This window comes from Tyto alba, unplaced genomic scaffold, assembly GCF_018691265.1.
Source record: "Tyto alba isolate M040663 unplaced genomic scaffold, T.alba_DEE_v4.0 Super-Scaffold_3, whole genome shotgun sequence".
NCBI lineage: Eukaryota > Metazoa > Chordata > Aves > Strigiformes > Tytonidae > Tyto > Tyto alba.
Window position 1 is genome coordinate 20,736,280 of NW_024881304.1, and position 19,729 is coordinate 20,756,008.

General features: G+C 41.5%; 1 protein-coding gene across 2 annotated transcripts in view; it reads right to left on the reverse strand.

Annotated features, from left to right (window-relative positions):
- FGD5 (FYVE, RhoGEF and PH domain containing 5) overlaps positions 1–19,729 on the reverse strand; it is a 113,828-nt gene that overhangs the window by 30,304 nt on the left and 63,795 nt on the right. For both annotated transcript variants that reach the window (XM_032987827.2, XM_042799645.1), the window contains exons 6-10: positions 12,396–12,547; positions 10,257–10,413; positions 7,334–7,418; positions 4,294–4,344; positions 2,652–2,710 (exon numbers count right to left, since the gene is read on the reverse strand). In XM_032987827.2, coding sequence (XP_032843718.1) covers positions 2,652–2,710; positions 4,294–4,344; positions 7,334–7,418; positions 10,257–10,413; positions 12,396–12,547 — 504 coding nt within the window. The remainder of the gene's footprint in view (positions 1–2,651; positions 2,711–4,293; positions 4,345–7,333; positions 7,419–10,256; positions 10,414–12,395; positions 12,548–19,729) is intronic.

The following is a 19,729-nucleotide window of genomic DNA, read 5'->3' on the forward strand; positions in this document are numbered from 1 at the left end:
GCTTCAGTTTGAACAGATGAAGGGCATGTCGGGTTTTGAGATTCTTTCATTCTTACTTCCCAAGCTGTTGCGAAAAACATTCTTCATCTAGTTGACCTACTCCATTTTTATGATGTCACGCAGTCTGAATTCACTGCCTCACTCAGTGCTTCCATTGCCCTGCAGCCAGAGGCATTAAAAGGAATATGCTGAGTCAGTAGTGCTGGTGCATAGTGGTGGTGGCCTCCAGCATGTGTCTTTCCCTAACAGTTACTGTGCATTCATTCTTTCAACCTCAAAATCCTACCCGAAGACAAGCTCTTACGAAGAAGGTTAATATTTTGTTTCTTCCCTTTGTCTGCATTGATGCCCAGGTGTTTTTTCTCTTTGTCTCTTGAATTTTGTGTTTTCATGCCTGAGTGATTATTAACAACCCTCTCTCTGCTCAGTAAATGAAATAATAAAGAAGTGAATAGAATGCCATCTGTAATTAGCCATAGGGAAGGATATTTGCAATGCCGAAGAGAACTTGCAATTTATCAAAGGCACAGCAAAATCCCGGTACAGCAGTGTTCAAATGAGAAGTAAAATGTGAAAGCCTCCCCAAAAATACGATACATTCCCAATCACTTGAAATCCCTGTGACCTGATGGAATGATAAAATATTTAAGATGAGGCACCTTTTGAGAAAAACACTTCAGTGTAACCACTCACTATGGGATGAAATGCAGGATGCTTGGAATGAGGTGCTTTGTTCTCTAACATGCATGCTGTTGAACATAAACCACATAATAGTCAACATCTTCCTTAGCAACTGCACGTACTCCTTGGTAATCTAAATGCCTTGAAAATAAGTGCTTAAAAATGGCATTTTTTGAAATTTTGGGCTGTGTTATGACTTTTCTAGGTCTAACAAGCCTAGACTTTTAGCATAAAAAATAAATGCAATCTGTCTCCTCTACAGAATGACTCTGAAACTACAAATTTACTGAGCAACATTTCATTAGACTGCAAAGACTGTAGGTACTTCTTTCTAACTACTTGAACTGAACGCTAGGTCTGTGCAACTAAAGCAAACATGGACCTCAGGAGAATTTAACTGCAGGTGTGGGTGGCTAGTGTGACAAAAGGAAAGACACCCAGAGGTCCACCAAGTTGAATTCCTCTGAAACTTGCTGGATCCTGTGTCTGACAGTCTCTCTGCTGCCTCCTATGCCTCCCAACACTGCTTTTTACTCATGTCAACAGAAAACTCCTATCATCTTAGGCAAAAATCAGACCTAGATCCTTGGAAACAAATGATCATAAGACCAGCTATATGCAGGCTATCTTAGCCAGTAAATTAGGACTCTAATATCATGTAAGTGATACTAATAAATCACACTGACCTTACAAAACCTGTTCATTACTTTGGAAAACTGTATAACTTATTTAGATACTTAAATCTGAATTTAGACGTGAGCTCTAGCCTGTGAAAGTCTTGGCCAGTCTATTTGGTTGTGTGACCATTTGCAAGACTATAAACCATGACCTATTCTTCTGAAGTAGAATGGGATTCCAGAATTGTGGAAAAAGTTATGTAAATGAGCTCAGAATGTATCTTTGACAGTACATTTGTGATGTCTTCAATTTCATATCTAAAAACATCCCAGGCTAGAAATAGAACCATGAAAATTCCCATCTCACTTCAGTGTTCCACATACCATTTCAGCAAGCCCAAGAAGGAAAAAACTTTGTGCTGATTGCTACAGTGACTTACATCTTGCACAGCTGCAATAAAGGGCATTGACCTATTCCATATCTACAATACTGCAAACCAGATCTGTAAAAACCCTTCAGTCTCACCCTGAAGGAGGCTTTAGAATTTAGCAGAGATACGTATTCACTTCAGCATGTGATAAATAATAGAAGAATTTTGCTTTTGCTAAAAGTAATTAAACAATTACTTTTACTGAGTTAGGCTAAAGCTATTATTAGTATAACGATCCAAATTTTAAGAAAAGTAAAATAACTTACTTCTGGGAAAAGAGAAGGGGGGGAATTGATCAGAGGAAACACCAACCCAACAGCCCCCCCCCCCCTTTCTTGGGATGCTCACCAGATGGTCCATATCAAAGGGTGGTAACTCCTTTGCAATGGAATGAGAAAGAACAGGATGGGCCATCCCTGGTATCCCTTGTCCTTGAGATAAGAGAGGAACTGAACCACTGAGCCAGAAAGACAAAGGAGCTGCAAATTAGCCCAGACTTGAAGGACAAGGTGTACCGTGACCACAGGACTGAGTTGGCGCGGAAGGAATGGTCAGCGAGCGAACACAGTGAAGAAGGAAGACTACGGGCCTTCATCTGCAGAGCCCTGTCCACGACCACCAGGGAGCACTGCGCAAGCACGACGGGAGGAATTTGGGGTGGGGGGGGATATGTTAATGATTTCTCAGAACTAATTGTAATATACATATGTATTAGGGCAGATGAATATGTAACCATTTATACAATAAAAGGGAGCCCCTTTTGGCTCCAGGGTGCGCCTTTGCGCCCAGCGCTGTATTCTTTGCTCCACTGACTTTGTCCCCAGTAAAACTTTTTTTATATATACGTGGGCTTGTTTCTCACAAGCAGATGTGCGAAAAAGACAGTATTTATCAGGAGAGCACGTGTCATGGTAGAACTCACCGCTTGGAGCATGCTGTCATTGGCCCGGTCTGTGATTTCAGAAACAATGAATAAGGCAGCTGAGGGATGAAGCAAAGCAAACAGCATAAATCACATAAAAGAGTAGGAAAATAACCCTAATCCCTTCTGTTTGCAAAGGCATCTTTAAAAAAAAGGAAACAACATCCCCAGCATCAGCTCCTTTAACTTCTTTGGCACCTTCAGAATGCAACTGCTCAGCCTATTTAAGACATGGCACAGTGCTGTCAGTTCTCCTTCAACATTCTCTTGTGCGAAACTCTGCATCATACTTGTGCTGACCAAGGGAGCTCATGAAGTCCCTTTTGAGCACCTAGCACAGCACAGAATCTTCTTGTGATGTTTTCTAGTTGCAGATTTTTGACAATTGGAGCTTGTGGTAGGGAGAGATTGATGCAACCCAGCTTTAGCTGTTCAAAAGCATAGCAATCTAAGGTGATCCATTTCCCCTTACTGCAGAGGGAGAGGACAGGTACTCCCCTTCTGACAGAAGTGTGTATGAAGTGGTGACATGAATTAACACCTGGATTCTTCATTGGCAAATAACCCGGGCCAGGGCATATTTGCTCTGGCCCTGAGAGCAGTGGCATAACATGGCTGAGGTCCTTATCTCCGATCTCTTCCCTTGTGGAACAGGGCATCCTGTCTGTTTCTGGGCATAATCTGGGAGCATGATAGCCATCACTGGCCAGTAATGTGACAAGCATGTGCTAACTGCAAACAAGGTAGGCAGTTGTGGCCACAGGGCTGCAGCGTCTGCCCTCGCCTTGTTTAAATTACTGGTATAGCTGGAGTCTCACTGTCAGTGACTAGGGTCCTAAATCTTACACGAGACTGTACTCTTGGTCAGAACAGATTGATCTTCAGTCGGTCACAGACCTTATTGCTATGAGTTGGTTTGGATTTACACTGAGTATAACAGACAGGTGAACTGGTTTCATTAATACAATGTTATTCCCGCTTACTCCAGCCTGGAAGCTACTTCCACAGAGGCCACAGTTAAACCTTGCTTTGACTTCAGTGGGAGTAAGAGACTTCTACTTTATCCATCTGATGTGTTGGAAAAGATGGTGTTAGCAGCTGAACATCTGGATTTGTTCTTGATTGTGGAGAACTGATTTTTATGCAATGTCTTTCAAGTTTAGGCTTAAGGAATCCAGAATACAGATACATGATTCAAACCTCCTGAGTTTCTCCAAAGTTCACAGAGCACAGCAGGCATACCATAGATAATGGTACACAAACAAGTGGGTGGAGCTATCCCAACTGACTTTACAATGACCTGGCCAAATATGGAGAGCGCTAAAGAGGACTAGGATCTCCCTGATGACTGGGTCAGAACTACAATATCTGCACGATGCTTGTATAGGTCATAATTACTTCTTCTGTAAGTTTATTGTGTCTAAACTATAGGAAGCCCACATGTTTCAATTGAAAAAAGATAGGGTTCTTGCCCTAAATAATTTGTCTAAATTAGTAATTGGTTCTTACAGATCTTACATCTAACCTGTTAACACAAAATCTGGAAAATAATCCTCTTCCATATGTTACCAGTACAGATCCTGTAACTTTTTAGAAGCAGAGTTAGCAAAGCAGAATTTTTGTTCTACCCATTTCTTTTTACCTTGTGTGGCTTCATACTCTGTAGAATCAGGGCAAAGATTATTCAAGTAATCTGTAAAAAATAATGAAACACACACAGACATCCAGTAATCAGAATACAGATCCACGTAATTTGTAGTGTTATTAGCTAAACCATAAAATCCCAATTGTTGAATCATTGAATGGTTTGGGTTGGAAGAGACATTAAAGGTCATCTATCCAACCCCCTGCCATGGGCAGGGACGTCTTTCACTAGATCAGGTTGCTCAAAGACCCATCCAACCTGACCTTGAACACTTGCAGTAATGGGTCATGCACAGTAATGACCCATATCACTTTATTGCCAAATAATTAAGTGTATAGAGCCTCTTTCCAAAGCAAAACTCATCTTTGACTGCATTCTACTTTGAGAATCAGCACAAGAGCACTGATACAGATTTGGACTCATCATATAACTTGGTAGGTACAAATGAATAAAGAGTGTGACAAAAATATTTCCTTGTTTCTCAACCAAGAGAATTGCTGAGTATCATTACTTTACAAATAATCATTCTTCTAATGGATTCTGTTTTCCCATCTGAATGAATGGTGTCAGCTGTCATGACTGATTTTCTACATTTATAGTAAATGAATTATATGCATTTTATAGACACAGGAAGGAGACTCTGGTTTTGTACATGCAGAGTTCAGTGACTACTACTGAACTCAATCACATTCTGAAAATAGGTTCTGTAAAATGCACACAATAGGACTTCAATTTACAGGAATTATATTTGTATTATATACAAACCTTTAACCTGTCAGTTTTATTTGGGCTACTTGCCTTGGCTCATCTGTCTGTTCTTTGTCTGTGTCTTTATGCTTTTAACAGTTGTAGTAGATGAGTGACACCATTTTAAAAGCCTAATCCTGAAATATTTCATTCTTATATTTCTGATGAATCCAGGCTCCTAAATTCTGCATCCAAGAAGTAGGTCTCTGTGCTGAGAATGGTCCTGTGCATGGATATCCATTCCCTTGAATGTTTTATTCATGTATGTTTCTACTGCTGTGCCCTCCCTGGCATCCTGAAATCTACTTGGCTTTTACACGCATTCAGGAAAGCATCTGCCTGTACTCAGGCAGGAAGGGGTTGTGCAGTGTTCTGAGGCAAGATTTAGCATTCCTTTTCACAGCTGCAAGCTCTGTCCTTGGCTATGGCCACTTAACTGAATGGGCGACTCCTTTTGGCTGTAGTATAGTAATTGGCAACCAATATCCTCATAAAATATACCTTTCCTTGTCTGGTAGAAACAGCCAGTTATGAACACACAAGTACACCTGTTTTTTTTTGTTTTTTTTTTTTTTTTTTTTTTTAATGCTGTCTAGAGAATGTGAAGGACTGCACTGTTCCCGACCCACTCTGTCCTAGCAGGGAAAGATGGACTTGGTTCCTTGTGGTGAAGAACTGAATCAGTAAACCTATTTTCTGAAATATCTTAATCCACCATTTATCTCACTACACTCAAAAGCTTTCATTTTCCTGGTTAATGCCAGTTATCTGGGACAAGGAGGAGCTCAAGTTCCTTCAAGTATAAAAGGAATCCAATCACTGGAGCTGCACAGAAACCCTTACAGCTCACTCACAAAATACCATGCTTCATGTTTGCAATTTACCTTGTGGACCACAAAAATGGGCAGAGAAAATGGGACATAGTGGGGGTGTTTCTGACAAGGACATGCCAAGTCCTTTTTCTTAGATGCAGTATTTGTGTGCATGCATTAAAAACACTGTGAGGAACTGCAACCCCCAAGTCTGGAAAGTTGCCCTTAATGTAGACACACCCAGAGAGGGAAGCAAGTCAGACAGAAAAAAAGTCCTACTGTTGGCATCCTGTGTTCGTTTGTATTGCTTGTACTAAAAAAGCAAAACCAGCTGTGAATAATGAGTTGCATTCTTGATCAAAGTGTCTGGAGCAAGATGAGATTGCTGATAATGTGTGCGGTGAACAAAAATTTCATATGGTCACTTTGTTCTGCAGCATTTATAGGAGTCCCTTCAAATACGCTGTGCCTGTTATCAGCTGTTGAGTATGGGCAGGGTTTATGGCTTCCTTTTTACCATCCCATGCATAACTCATCTTGCATCCTTCTCCACCCACACATACACATAGTCCCAAAGCATTTATCCATCTTTATGTCTATGTGTCCTTGCTCTTTTGTATTCTAATCTGACTAAATTACTTGACAACACTGAGATTCATTGTTATATTTCACCATTTCCTTCCCCAATCAGTTCGTTAGTTACAAACCTAAACTTCACAATTCTTTCTAGGGGCCACATCCTGCTTCAGAAAGCTTGCTCCCTTCACAGGCTCAGGCTTATTAGATTTTCTGTGGCTTGCAGAGAATGAGCCACCACAGGTAACACAACCCCCCTTGGAGAGACTCCAGGTGGGAGTGATATATAGGGTCCTGAATGTAAAGGGAAGATGTTACTGTAAATGTAAAATCTGTAAATGTACTGTTAATGTAAATTTGAATCTCTGCCTTCTACAATGCAGAGAAATTGGACTGTGATTTTGACTTAAACTTATCACTGTACATAGGGTTTAGGGTGCAGTACTGGATACAACTGCTTCGTTGGTGGAGTAGAAGGAGATGATGCTTACTACTGTCATACAGGATGCAGTGCAGAGTTCCTTTGCTGGAGACTAAACGTCCCCTACTGTCTTTGATAACATCCCTTGACATAAATAAAACCAAACCTGTTTGCTGGCAGCGAGGCTGAGCTCTGCTCCTCCTAATTCACAGAAGGAAAAAGCCAGGAAGGAATGGCTAAAAGCACACGACTTTAAACTTTATGGTGACCTTTCAGCATGGTTGTGCTGAAGAAGTGCCTGCTCCTTCTCAGGCTCCCTGGCATTTCCTGAATCCTGTACTGAGCATATTGAAACTCCCACGAAATCCCACACTGCCTCAGCCCTATTTTAGCTGTCTGGGCATCAATGTGTGGCACAGTGGAGACACAGAACATCATGGGAGGGTTTCCACTAACTACCTTTGAGAGTGATTTTACTGACCTGTGAGCAGCACACGATACTGGAAGACACGCTGCACCACTTTCAAAAGCTGGTGTTTCACAGTCTGAGGGCTGCCACCAGAGTTCTGTTGTCCTCAGTGGAAGGGAAAGGAAACACAAAGATCAGGGATGTGTGAACTCAGCAGCGAACTGTCGTCTCCACCTGATGGGTACTGTGAAAGTTTGCTACCAATTGCATGCACAAATTCCATTGAACCATTCCCAATTTACCCAGCTCTCTAGGTGGTATTGTCTTTGTGACTATAAAGAAGTACTATAAACAGTTTATTTCATATGGCATCATTCACGAATAGTTCAGACTCAGAGGGAAAAGGCAGGAAAGTGAATACCATTTAGAAAGTAAAGGTTGGATAAAGATTTTAGGGTGGCATCTGAAGACAAGAGGTATCAGGTCTCAGTGAGGCTTGTCATCATTACTTTGTTTCTTCTGCCTTTAAGCTTTTAGCATCTTATTTCAAGACATTGAATTGAGCAAAGTACAGCAAAGCATCTCCCTATGATTGAGTTGGAACTGAATGTCCAGATAGTGTTTACAAGACAATAAAGTGAGGTTGTGATCTGATTTAACACACACGTGGGAAAGAAGTAACGTTTTTCTCTTTACCTTTACCCTTTAGGTTTGACCCACTGCATCTTACCACATACCAGGTCCAGTCAGCATGCCAGGTGTTGAATCTCATGCAGTTGGCCTTGGCCCATCAATCCAGCCTGCCCAGATCACTCTGTAGAGCCTTTTTCCCCTCAAGCTGATCAACACTCCCACCCAACATGGTGTCACTGCAAACTTATTAAGCGTGCACTTGATCTCCTCATCCAGATAAAGATGTTAAACAGAACTGGCCCCAGTACTGAACCCTGGGGAACACCACTTGTGACTGGCCACCAACTGGATTTCACTCCATTCACCACAACTCTTTGGGCCTGGCCATCCAGCCAGTTTTTTACCCAGCAAAGAGTATGCTCATCCAAGCCATGAGCAGCCAGTTTCTCCAGGAGAATGCTGTGGGAAATGGTGTCAAAGGCTTTACTGAAGTCTAGATAAATACCATCCGCAACCTTTCCCTCACCCACTAAGTGGGTCACTTTGTCATCAAAGGCTATCAGGTTAGTCAAGCAGGAGCTGCTGTTCATAAACTCAGTCAAGTTTCATGGGATTTGAGTGTTCATTGACCAATGTTTCTGAAGTCTTTGACACTCGTGAAGGGACAAAAGGAGAATAGGAATTGTAACTGTTTAAAGGAAGGCTGGCAAGAAATAGTGTTTTCCAAGGAGTAGCGATGTTTCATGTTACTGTATTACTCCCATAAAGTGTGCATTCAAGGTTGTGCTGAGCACCCCCAGTCCCCCATACTCAAATCAAAGGTGCCAGAAGCAAGATGAGGCCCTAAATGCTGTGTTGTTAGACTGGAAAGATAACAGTAGTCATGCATTAAAAAAAATGCAATAGGGAAGGACTGAGAGACATCTCCCCCTAACATGTGTGTGTATGCATGCATCCAGGAGGGCAAGAAGTTACAGAGTTCACTGATTATAGGGCAAAATCCTGCTGATCTCATCCTAGGAAAAGCCTTATCTGCTTACTTAGAAATAAGAGCTAATTCTCAGGGTTGACAATTAAGACAGAAGTGTATAGGCATGTGGCTGAGAGGGATGCTGGGAATATAGGTTCTCAGTAGAAAGCCTGCATTTGCCAAGTTCATGTTCAGAGCAGTGTGAGCCATGAGAGCTCCCCTCAGCTGCTAACAGGAAATAATTGAGGCGACTGCAAGGCATCTGTTTGTAAATGCTGACTTCCAAATGTCTTTTGAAATTAATTGTTATCCTTAATATTTCACATGAGATGCAGAGAAAAACACAATACATACCATATAGAGCTGGCATTCTAAGTAACCTTTAAAGTCTGATCACTAATTTTTCCTTACAGCCCCTCTGCCACCCAAGTAAACGTTGTCATTTCTCTTCCCAGATAATAAGAAACAGGGGTTCTAGACCCATGATAAAGCAGCATAACTTTTAATCATTTTAGCTCAATAGAGCCTGTGTAGCCCAACTGAATTTTACCATCCATATATTGGTTTATGCTTTTGAAATTATGTGAAGTGGCTGCATTGCTGGTACTTTAAAATGTAATCAGGAATCATGGAATTTCTGTCACGTGTCTTAATGGTGTTATTCAGCATAGATAACTGAGTTAACACAACTGGAAAATACATGTTTCTTGCTACAGGGCCAGAGGTCATAGGCCTAGAGGTTACAGACCGTTCAGGGAGTCTAGATGAAAAAAGCCCTGTATGTGTCTAGCCAGTGGCGTTTGTGTCTTCCTGTGCAGTTTGGTGTTGCCTGTCACAACATCCTCTATAAACAGAGGAAGCAGTTAAAAGGCATTTAAAACCGCAGAGAAGTGCAATTGTAAAGATGTTGTGGGTTGATTGCTGCCAGCAGCTAAGCACCTATACAGGTTAACCCTAACTTCATCCTGGCCAGACCCAGTACAAAAGAAAGGATAGAAAATGCAGTGAAAGAAGAGGAGATATGAAGAGATGGTAATAATAATATTTATTTACTCTATGCATCCTCAAAGAGCTTGGTACGTTAATATGTGACTGAGAAACAACTCCACTATGTGCATATATTTTAGCAAAATTTACTCACAGATCTGAAGATGCACAAACATACATTCTGTATGCACACACAGGGATGTGTGGGCAACAGACACAGAAAGAGAAACACATCGTGCACGTGTGCACATCTCACTTCAGTTTTAGCACCAGGATGTGTGAAGAGATCTATTTTCCCATTCTACTCTGTGTGAACATTAGTGGAGTTGCAGAAAAAATATTTTTGAGTAAGACCTGTGGCACAACCATGCATTAGTGCACGTAAAGAAAACATGGGAGCCTTACCTCAAACTCCTGAATTATGGTAGCCAGTTGAGAATATTTAAGGCGGGTTTCATCTAGCAAAGCCAAATTCCTATCAAACTGCATAATGTATGCTGTGTGGTGATTCAGCATTGATTTTCTGGAGAGGAAAACATCAGCAACTTTCTGGTGTTCCTCCCTAAGGCCACAGAAAGAAAAGAACCAGTAAATAAATAAATAAATACTAAAGAAGAGGAGCCATGCTTCTTTCCCACTGTATTAGACCCACAGTGGCTAAGGACATTGTGCAGCTAAGGCCTATGTTAAAAGCAGGAAAGAAGGAGTGTGTCACTGACATACTGGACAACAAAACAGGCTGCTGTAGAATGGGCACCATGAGGGGCTGATCCTTCAGCGATGCCCTTGCCATGGCAGCACTACGTGTCTATAATGGGTAGAATGCCTCTTTTCTGGACACAGCTTTCACTTCTCTATACAGATCTTCCAGTTGCTGCAGTGCTTTGAGCACTGGCTGTGGGGGATAATAAAAAATCTTCAGCTGTAATGTCATCTCCTCAGCTCTCTTTCATTGCCCCCTTCTCAGAACTACCCCATCATCATCTATCTCAGCACCCAGTCGCATAATATTGAAATATTTACGAAGCATGTCCAAGGAGACAACAGGACACATTCTGAGATTGCAAAAGAGTAATCACAGTTGAGAGAGGAACATGACTTCCTGGGGATTTCAGACCAAGAGTGTCTGGTGGAACACAGGCATGGGGAAGGACTTACTTGAAGGTTCAAGGGTGGTGGTGACCTGGGAACCTGTATGAGTGCAGCCCTGTGCCATATGTCATTCTGTTGTGTTGGCAGCATTTGCAATACAGCCCTCTTTTTTTCACCAGTGCCACAGAGTAGTTCTGGACAGAATCTTAGGGCACGTCCAGTTGTGTCCCTTTTGTCTTAGGGAACAGGCAGCATGCTACTAAAGTAGGGCTGTGACTTCCTTAGGACACAAGAAGTAATTTTAGATCACAGCTGGAAGCACCACTTCTGTTCGTGTTATGAGTATATATTCCATTAATCACTGATGAATTTTTTTAAGTCTTTCTGCCATTTGTACCAGTCCCTTGGTGGACACTAACCAATATACAGTTACCTTTAGCCTTTTCTTTCCTTGTTGTGTGCTTTGACTTGAAAGTGCAAGGCTGACAAGGGGAGCTGTGCCCTGCATTTCGGATTGTTACTGAAAAGTTATCCTGATCTAATTGACTTCTTTAACTGCTCAGTGGCAGTGCTGGGATGGGATCAGCCACTGTCAGTGACCACTACCTCCTGGAGTCCAGCAGGGAGGAGGTGTGGGGCTGCAGGTCCATCGTAAGCTGTCAGAGCCAGAGTAGCTCAGTCTAGGTCAAGGGCTGCACTGGTTGATGTAGGTTTGGTCAGCTTGGGTCTGCAGAGGTAATTTCTCTGAGATATTATTATTACAGCAGTCTGATAGACTAGGGCCTGGCAGCCTGGCTTAAGACAGAGGTCTCCTTAACTGAACGAATTTTGGAGCTTTGTCTGTCCTAGGCATGGTCTTATTCTCTCATGGAAAGACTTCACCCTGTAAGGATGTTTGGCTTAGGTGGAGTCCCTCAGCAGGCTGACAGTGTCTGTTTGGCTTGGAAGCGTAGTCTGGGCCGAGTCCTGCCGTGGTGCTGGGACCAAGGGGGTGTCCCTTATCTGAGAGCTGTGCAGTTGCTGTGCAGATTTCTGTAAGCAGATGATCTTCTTTAGGATCAGTTCTAATATCTGCTGTTCCTGCCTCCCATGGCATGAGTCTGTGACCTTCAGGCCACGAGTGCGAAGCTGCTCGGTGATGACTATGAACTGGCATCAGAGGATAATGCATATGAAGCAGGCTGTCCTCGCACTGACTGATGGACCATTTTGCAGAAATGGGCTGTGCACTGTGCAAATGTTTTGGTATTTGGTTTCTTAGCTTGGCAGCCTCTACATTTACTTCCTTCTAGCCTGTATCCAAAATCTGCCAAAGTAGTTCAAGTTCCACTCCTTTTATCTCTACTGGAATCCTAGCCTCCCTGCTAGTGGGGTCAAGGGAACACTGATGAGTTCACCCACCTGCAGTGGAGGGTATGTTAAGGCCATCAAACCATGTCATTCCATACTTGCCATTTAAGGACTCTTTCTTCCAGTTCTCCCAGGATGTCTTGGTGTAATTCATAAATTTCAGGGAGTTCACTTAAGCCCTGCTTGAGTTTAACTTCCTCCTGTTCGTTTTCATCTTCTTCTCCAAGCACTTTCAAGATACCTTCATAGAAATCCTGTGAACAACAAGGGAAACAAACTTACAGTCTCTTCTGAAATTATTGTTACAATTTCTTGACTCTTAAACTATGCTTTCTAGGAATTATAAGATAGGCCATCATTAGTGATAGAGCATGCTCAATATAGCAAGGAGATCACAGCATATGTTTTTTTCCATCCATTAGTCCATACACATTTTCAGCTGAATTCCACAATGCTGTCAACCCACAACTGAACATTTCACCCAACCAAGCCATCAGACCCTTATGCATACATTGAATTTGATATCTTTTTATTTATATTGTCTTTTCTTTTCCTGCTTTTCTGGGTATAGTTAGTCTAATTTTTATAGTGTTTATTAACCAGAAACATATTTTTTTAAAAATGAAGGATGAGATTCTCCCATCACTTCATTTGGTCCGACAGCCTGACATGAAAAGCATCAACATCTCTACATGTCTTGTGCTAAAATCTGCAACACTTGTCTCCAAATCTGAACTTAAAGAGAGCAAAAAGCTATAAATTTAAGCTATGGAACAAATAATTTTCCCTACGAAACCTAACTGAGACCTTTTTTCCTCAGCTTAGAAATGGTTTTGAACCTGAATTGGCTTATGAATTATGTGGGCACAGGAGTAATTTCTTCTTTATTAAAATGTAGCCAACTCTGGTACATAATAGGTCACCTGTTTAAGAGTGCATAGCAAAATGTTTTTCCAGCTTTGACTTGGAAGTGAGGAGTAAGGCCTCCGTCTGAAACTGCAGTGATAATATGTATTAGATCCCTCGGCATTAGAAAATCAACCCGACAGCAGTGTATCCTGAAACCTGGACACACTCGAGAGACTTTGGCCCCTGTGGTGCCCTGGCCTTTTCCAGGTTCCTACCAGCCACTGTTGCTTCCCCTGCCTGCTGCTGCCAGACACATCCCCTCCTCATAGGCAGTGCCTAGAGAAACTCAGATGTTTAAAGCTGCCTGGGCTTTGTGGAGGTCTGAATGCAAACTGTGGCAATGGGGTGCAAGGCAATGCACAGCACAGCAGTGCAGGAAAGCTGATGCTGTGCAGAGGTATAACTAACACTTTGGTGCTGAGTGGTGTGAGGCAGGTTCCTAACCCAGGGATTCTGACTGCCTTTGGGAGTTAGGGCACTGTAACTAGTTAGTTTATCTTCATAGCAGTATCTGGTGTTCAAAAGCAGCAGCCTTCATTCAGTAAAATGAAAAGGGTATGATTTCAGCAACTGCTGCTTCAGCATTGCTACAAAATACAGGTAATAGAAAAGCATTAGTATAGTATTCAGTGTTGCAGAACAGTTACAGATTTAATTCTCCTCTGTATTCCCTGTAAGGAGATGACCGCGTGTTCCTCCATTAGGGTCAGGTTGGGCTCCTATTGTTGAATTTCCCATTTCTGCTAGTCAGGTCTTCATGGGCAAATTATCTGAATCCCAGTTTTTCTATAAAAATAAGTGAACAATTAGAAACCTAAGTGCATCCCAGTTTGTGATGAGAGCAGAAACTGGGCATTCATATACAGTTGCTTAGAAACTAATTCTGTGTTTGCCTTTTCCAGTTTTTTTCTGCATCCTAATAACTCATGAGAAGTGCATGAAGGTTTTATTGCACAGGATGAAGAAAAACGGGGTGATAGTGAAAACCAGAGTAAATATTAACAACAGCTCAGTAGAGAAGCCACATTAACTGTGAGGTTTGAAAGCTCTTGATGACTCGTTTTGGTGCAGCACCTGCAGACTAGGAGATTGCAAAGCTTCCTTATAAAAATACTATCTTTCCTTATCTGACCTTCCTTTTTTTTTTTTTTTTTTTTTTGTGTGTGAAGGTAAGGCTAGGGAATTGCAGCATTCTCTCTCATTGCCAGCTAGCCTACACATGCTGCTTTTTTTTTCCAGTAAGTACCTCGAATTGGGTTAAAGATACTTGAATGGGGCCTTTGAAAGTGAATATACTTAGATTCCCTGACTTTGAAGCCAGGAGGGACCATATTAATGTGAAATGATCTACTGTGATCTGGTCAGTAGTCCAGATTACATGACTTACTAGAATATAGAATTACTAGAAAAAGGACTAACTGATTTAAGACAGAATCTACCACGTTATGCATATACTACCAGTGCATCCTGAGAAAAAAAAAAAGACATGTCCCAGAAGGGGCTTTTGCAGATCTCATGAAGGGTCAGGTAACTCATAACCACATTCAAAGCCCAAGCACCTAGTCAAAGCAGAGCTGGTGTTAAGGCCCTGGTTGCATCCTGTAAGACTAAGTCTGTCACACCAGGAGTTGTTCTTCCACCAGGTTTTCACTAAAGTCTGCTTCAGCCCAAGATCTAGTGTGAAGGAAAGCTTTAGTGTCTGACCAGCCTGGCCAAATGCATGCTGTGAATGTTTTTTTTTCATATGCTACTCTGAAAACAGTGAGTTATTATTAAAACTAATGATTTTTCAAAGGTATATTAAAAACGTTCTCTATCTGCCCATAGAAGCTAATTCATCAGAAGAAAAAATTGCAGTTGCTTTAACAACTGCTTAGAAGGTGATTCTGCTGGATGAGTTAATAGAAATGGCAGCTAGATTTTTCCATTCAGAGACCATTTCCTGGCCTCCTACCCCACTGTATGTGATGTGGCCAAATGTGTTGTCAAAGGAAGCAGGGGCTTGATAAAAAGAAACCTCTAATGTCACACAGATCATTGAAAGATGCCAAGCTGTTTCTGTCTGGCCCTGAACCAGGATGGGATAGATTGAGTACCTCCCTCTGTCAGGATCTACTGATCATGAAACCTACTGCCAAAAAGTCAAATTCTGCTCCCTGAACTTTTAGGGACAATCTCATGAATTTCCCTGGGCTGTAGTGGGATTTACCACAGCATTTTTAATGACTCTGGCTTCTGTCTCGTTAAGTTTTATAAGTACATGGAGTAATTAAGGAGAGTCTGAAAGAACTGATATACTTGAAATTTGCTAACGTCTAGGTATAAGCAATTCAACACAGTATGTTTCACGGGGGATCCATATTTTTCATTAGATAGTCCACTTTAGTTTGATTAAATCAAGGTAGCTGTATTGATTTCAGCTTGCTGGGGATCTGGTTGGTATGACTGTGGTCTTGCTGAAAGGTTCTATAAGCAGCAGGAGAGGCTCTGAGCAAAGAGCTTAAAAAATCCTCTCTCCTAAACAGAAGGAACCGACTCCAGGCAAGAGCAGTTTTTAGTCTCCTCAGATTCATTCCTGGCTTTTCTCTTGTAACACTGTTAACTGCAATGTACACACTGGCTCACTGAACTGGAATGACTGGAATATCTAATAGACACCAGCCAAAAGGAAAGTTGGGCATATACTATGTTTTTTTTAGCAACTATGACAGATAAAGCATTTGTTTTCTGAAAAGCCACTAGAACTAGGTAAAAATTAATCATGATGACTTTTCGACTAATTATATCCTGGATAAAACAAGATCATAAACATTTATGAAATAATATTATTGTGTTTCCTAATTATCTGGGCCTGATTTCTACAACGCGTCCTGCCCTAGTACCACATATAATCCCAATGTTGTGCTATTCCAGCTCCCATTTTTTCTGGTGTGTGAGTAAGCCTATCTAACTACGTATTTCAGCCAGCATATACTCCAAAGGCTTTCTAACCGACTGAGCCAGTCAATCTGTCTTCTGGATGCTTTTCTCAACTCAAAGGAATCTGCAACCTTTCTAAGTCCTCAGTCATTGTAGTTAATCCAGACTGGGGAAGGGGAAAGAATCCAAAGGGTTCTTTCAGTTTATTGTGCCTGGGAAAGTGAATAGCTGTAGTAAACTCACCTCTGATGTGCTTAAGTAACCTATTATGTTACAGAAGTGTCATCTTTTTCAAATTATCATCAAACACCTCTGAATCTGTCCACTTTCCAGCATAGCTGAGTGACAAGATTAACACTCCTTTCCCACAGCATCTCAGTGGATTTAATTACTCATTAATTGCCTATTCCTTTGATTATAATGAATTCTCAGACAAAATATTTAATTCCAGTTGCCTGGATAGCCAGCTTCCTAATGATTAATAAAAAATCTGCAGCACAACAGTAATCACTATAAACATCCATTAAAAAAAAAAAAAAAGGCACTATTGAAAATGCTGAGTGCCTGGGAAGCTATTAATCAAATGCAAAGTGCTTTTGCAGTCTCACTAGCTAATCAATCATGGCACCTGAAGGTCTCCAAGTCTGTCACCCAAGCCCCATCTCTAAACACAGAAGGTACCAAACACTAGGTCCGTATAATTCCCCGCTGGCTCAAAACTCTTAGAAGAAAAGCATGAACTGAAGTAATTCAGTTCAAGGCTCTGGCATGGTGGCCACAGGGCTCACTCTCATCCAGGGGTATATGAACCTACAGATCCCACTCCTATCTTACGCCTATATCTGCACCAGTATTTGTGTGTGCATGTGAGAGCATTAACTCAAGCTGGTTAGGTGAGTGACATAGAAGGTTAGCAACTGTGCCATAATAATACATTTTTGAAACATAAAACTTTTAATTACATTCTGGGCACCCATAAATAAGCCCTTCACAGCCATCCAATGGCCAAATCCCTAACATCCCTGAAATAAACCTTACAAATAAATAAGTGAAACAAAGAGGATAAAAACCCACAGCCACAAAGGTTGGTTGCTATTTTTTTTTCTTCTTTTGTTTGTACATGTCACTAACACACACAAGTTACATTTTTTTCCCCAAGAACACCTCTGAAGAACTTCTGTTCTCTGCAGGAAATGGGGACTGTAACCTGCAGCTTGTTATAAGAGCATGAGAGAAGAAGGAATGTGGGGTCAGTTTCAACAAGATCTTATGGTTTATGTGGACCACTGCCTAACCGTAACATGCTTGGCTCTTGGAGCAGAATCTGATACCCTCTGTGAGGTGATGAGGCTCACTGTAGGGTGCTGGGGTATGAGATACTTTAGAGATGCTGGCAGTGTCTGCCAACATTAAGAGGAAACAGTGATTGCAGGAGAGTTTTGGAAAAAGAGATTTAGGTACCTTGCTCAGGGCTACAGAAAGGTAGCCCAATCTACCTGGGATCAGCAGCCTTGGAAACCTTTGTAGCAGGTAGTTATCTCCAGATACTCTTTCAGAGGAGTCAGCAATGCCAGCAACCAGAGGTTTTTGGTAGAGCACTTAGCAAGAAAGTCCTTTGCAGGATTCTACATCTATGTGAAATGTGATATTCCATCCAAAGTCAAAAGCAATAGTTAAAGGGACAAGAGTTAGTTCTGGGTTTTGCTTCCAGGATTTTGTGAGCAGATGCAGAACCACTGAGGTCGTGTATTAAATCTCTCCAATAACAGGGCTCGATATGCTTTGGAGTCCAGCTGCAAAAATCAGTTCTAGCAATCCTGTATGCATATCAACAGCTATTTTGCAAGGTGGGTACATCCCATACATATTGTGGTCCTTTCTGCCTTTCAGCCCAGCTGCCAGTTAGCCTTATTAGCCTGAGAAGATATAACCTTGCAGGACACTGGTGAAAGGAAGGAAAGCTAAACTCGTCAGCTAAACCACTGCTTCAGGCAAGTAGTTTACCCAGGATAAAAAACCTGCCTATATATATGTATATATTTGCTATTTGGGTGATTTCGCTTTAACTACTCTTTGAAAATAATGCAGGGTACAGTAATTCAATATGGATCCAGAATATCTGTTTGCTTTTTCTGTGTATAACAGAACAGGCCAAATTAGATCAGTTCATCCAATGGTCTGTGGATTCCTGGGGAAGCAGGGACTACTGCAACCAGTTTAGTAGAGGTAGTTAGGAAATGACAGGACTGAAATCAGTCTCTACCTTCACTGTAAAAAGCTGATGGTTCTGCCACCTGCAATAGGCTGAGAGCAACTAGGTAGATTAGAAAGGTGAGTAGTAGATTGGAGAAGAAAAAGTCAAGATTTTGACTTAAAGGTGTAGCTAAACACATAGCTCTATTTGAAAGAAAAGCTTTTAAAACTGGTCAAGAAATGCTGATCCGTTGCTACATCTCCATCTTGGTTTTCTGGTATTTTTTCATCTTCTAAAGAAGCAGTATGTAAGATACTAATCCAATCATAATGGAAATCAGGAGAATAGAAGCAGAAGGGAGTACAACACCATTATATTGGCTTTGCCAATAGTAGTTTATAGTTCTACAATTTGACCAGCAGTTGGGAATGGAGGTTCCTTCTCACCGGCTCTCAGCACTGTGTTCCCAGCATGAGGCCTGCATCTGAGGCAGAAGTTGTTAATTTCTAGTAGAAGATGGTAGTTGTAAAGCAAAGCCATACTTAAACAGTTCAAGAGAAATCCCTGAAAGGAAAAGGATCTCTGTGACCAAAAAGTGCACATTACACTGGAAGGGCCAGATTGCCAAACTCTGTGTCTGGATTAGAAGAACTCTGAATGCCTGCAGTCTAGTAGCATCTTGAGTGCTGAAGCAAAGTCTCTACCTACTCTCTGTTGCACTGTCTCCCTGGAAGGAAGGAAGCTTCTACCTGTAATAAGGCACAAAGCAGAACATAACTTAACTGCTTCTGATCTGAAGTATCTTCATGATGTTGACAGTGAGGGAAAGAAATCTTAACTCAAAAGGAGTCTGATGCACTGCTTTGAATAAGATAATCATCTACTGTGCTTGCAGTCACCTGCCAGAGAAAAACTATATGAATTTATGCCAACCGGAGGTCTGACCTCAAATATTGTCATGGCTGAATCAGCTTCCCTGCTTATACCTCTATTCTGTGTTAAAGAACAGGAAAGGACTGACAGTTGAATAAATTCACCTAGGATATTTTAACAATTTTCATGGAGAATTCTGGTTGGGGGAGATGTGTGAGTTTCCATAGGGAACAGAGCTGAGTAAAAAAATAAAAAGGGAGCGTACGGAGCAGATGCATTAGTGGAAAGCCACGGCCATTTTTCTGCCTCAGTCCCCAGGTGGGGATACTGGCACTTCAGCTGCAGAAATCATTTCTGCACACAGCATATTTACCTTGCTCATGCCACAGCTTCCACTTGGCATACGGACTTCTATACTTTTCAGCAAATAATGAAACTTACATACATCCAGAAATCATTCTGCATGTGTATCTAGAATTGTAACTGCTTCCCAAGTCAGGCCAATATTTTAATGAACTGATAATATTGGGAAGTAAGCATA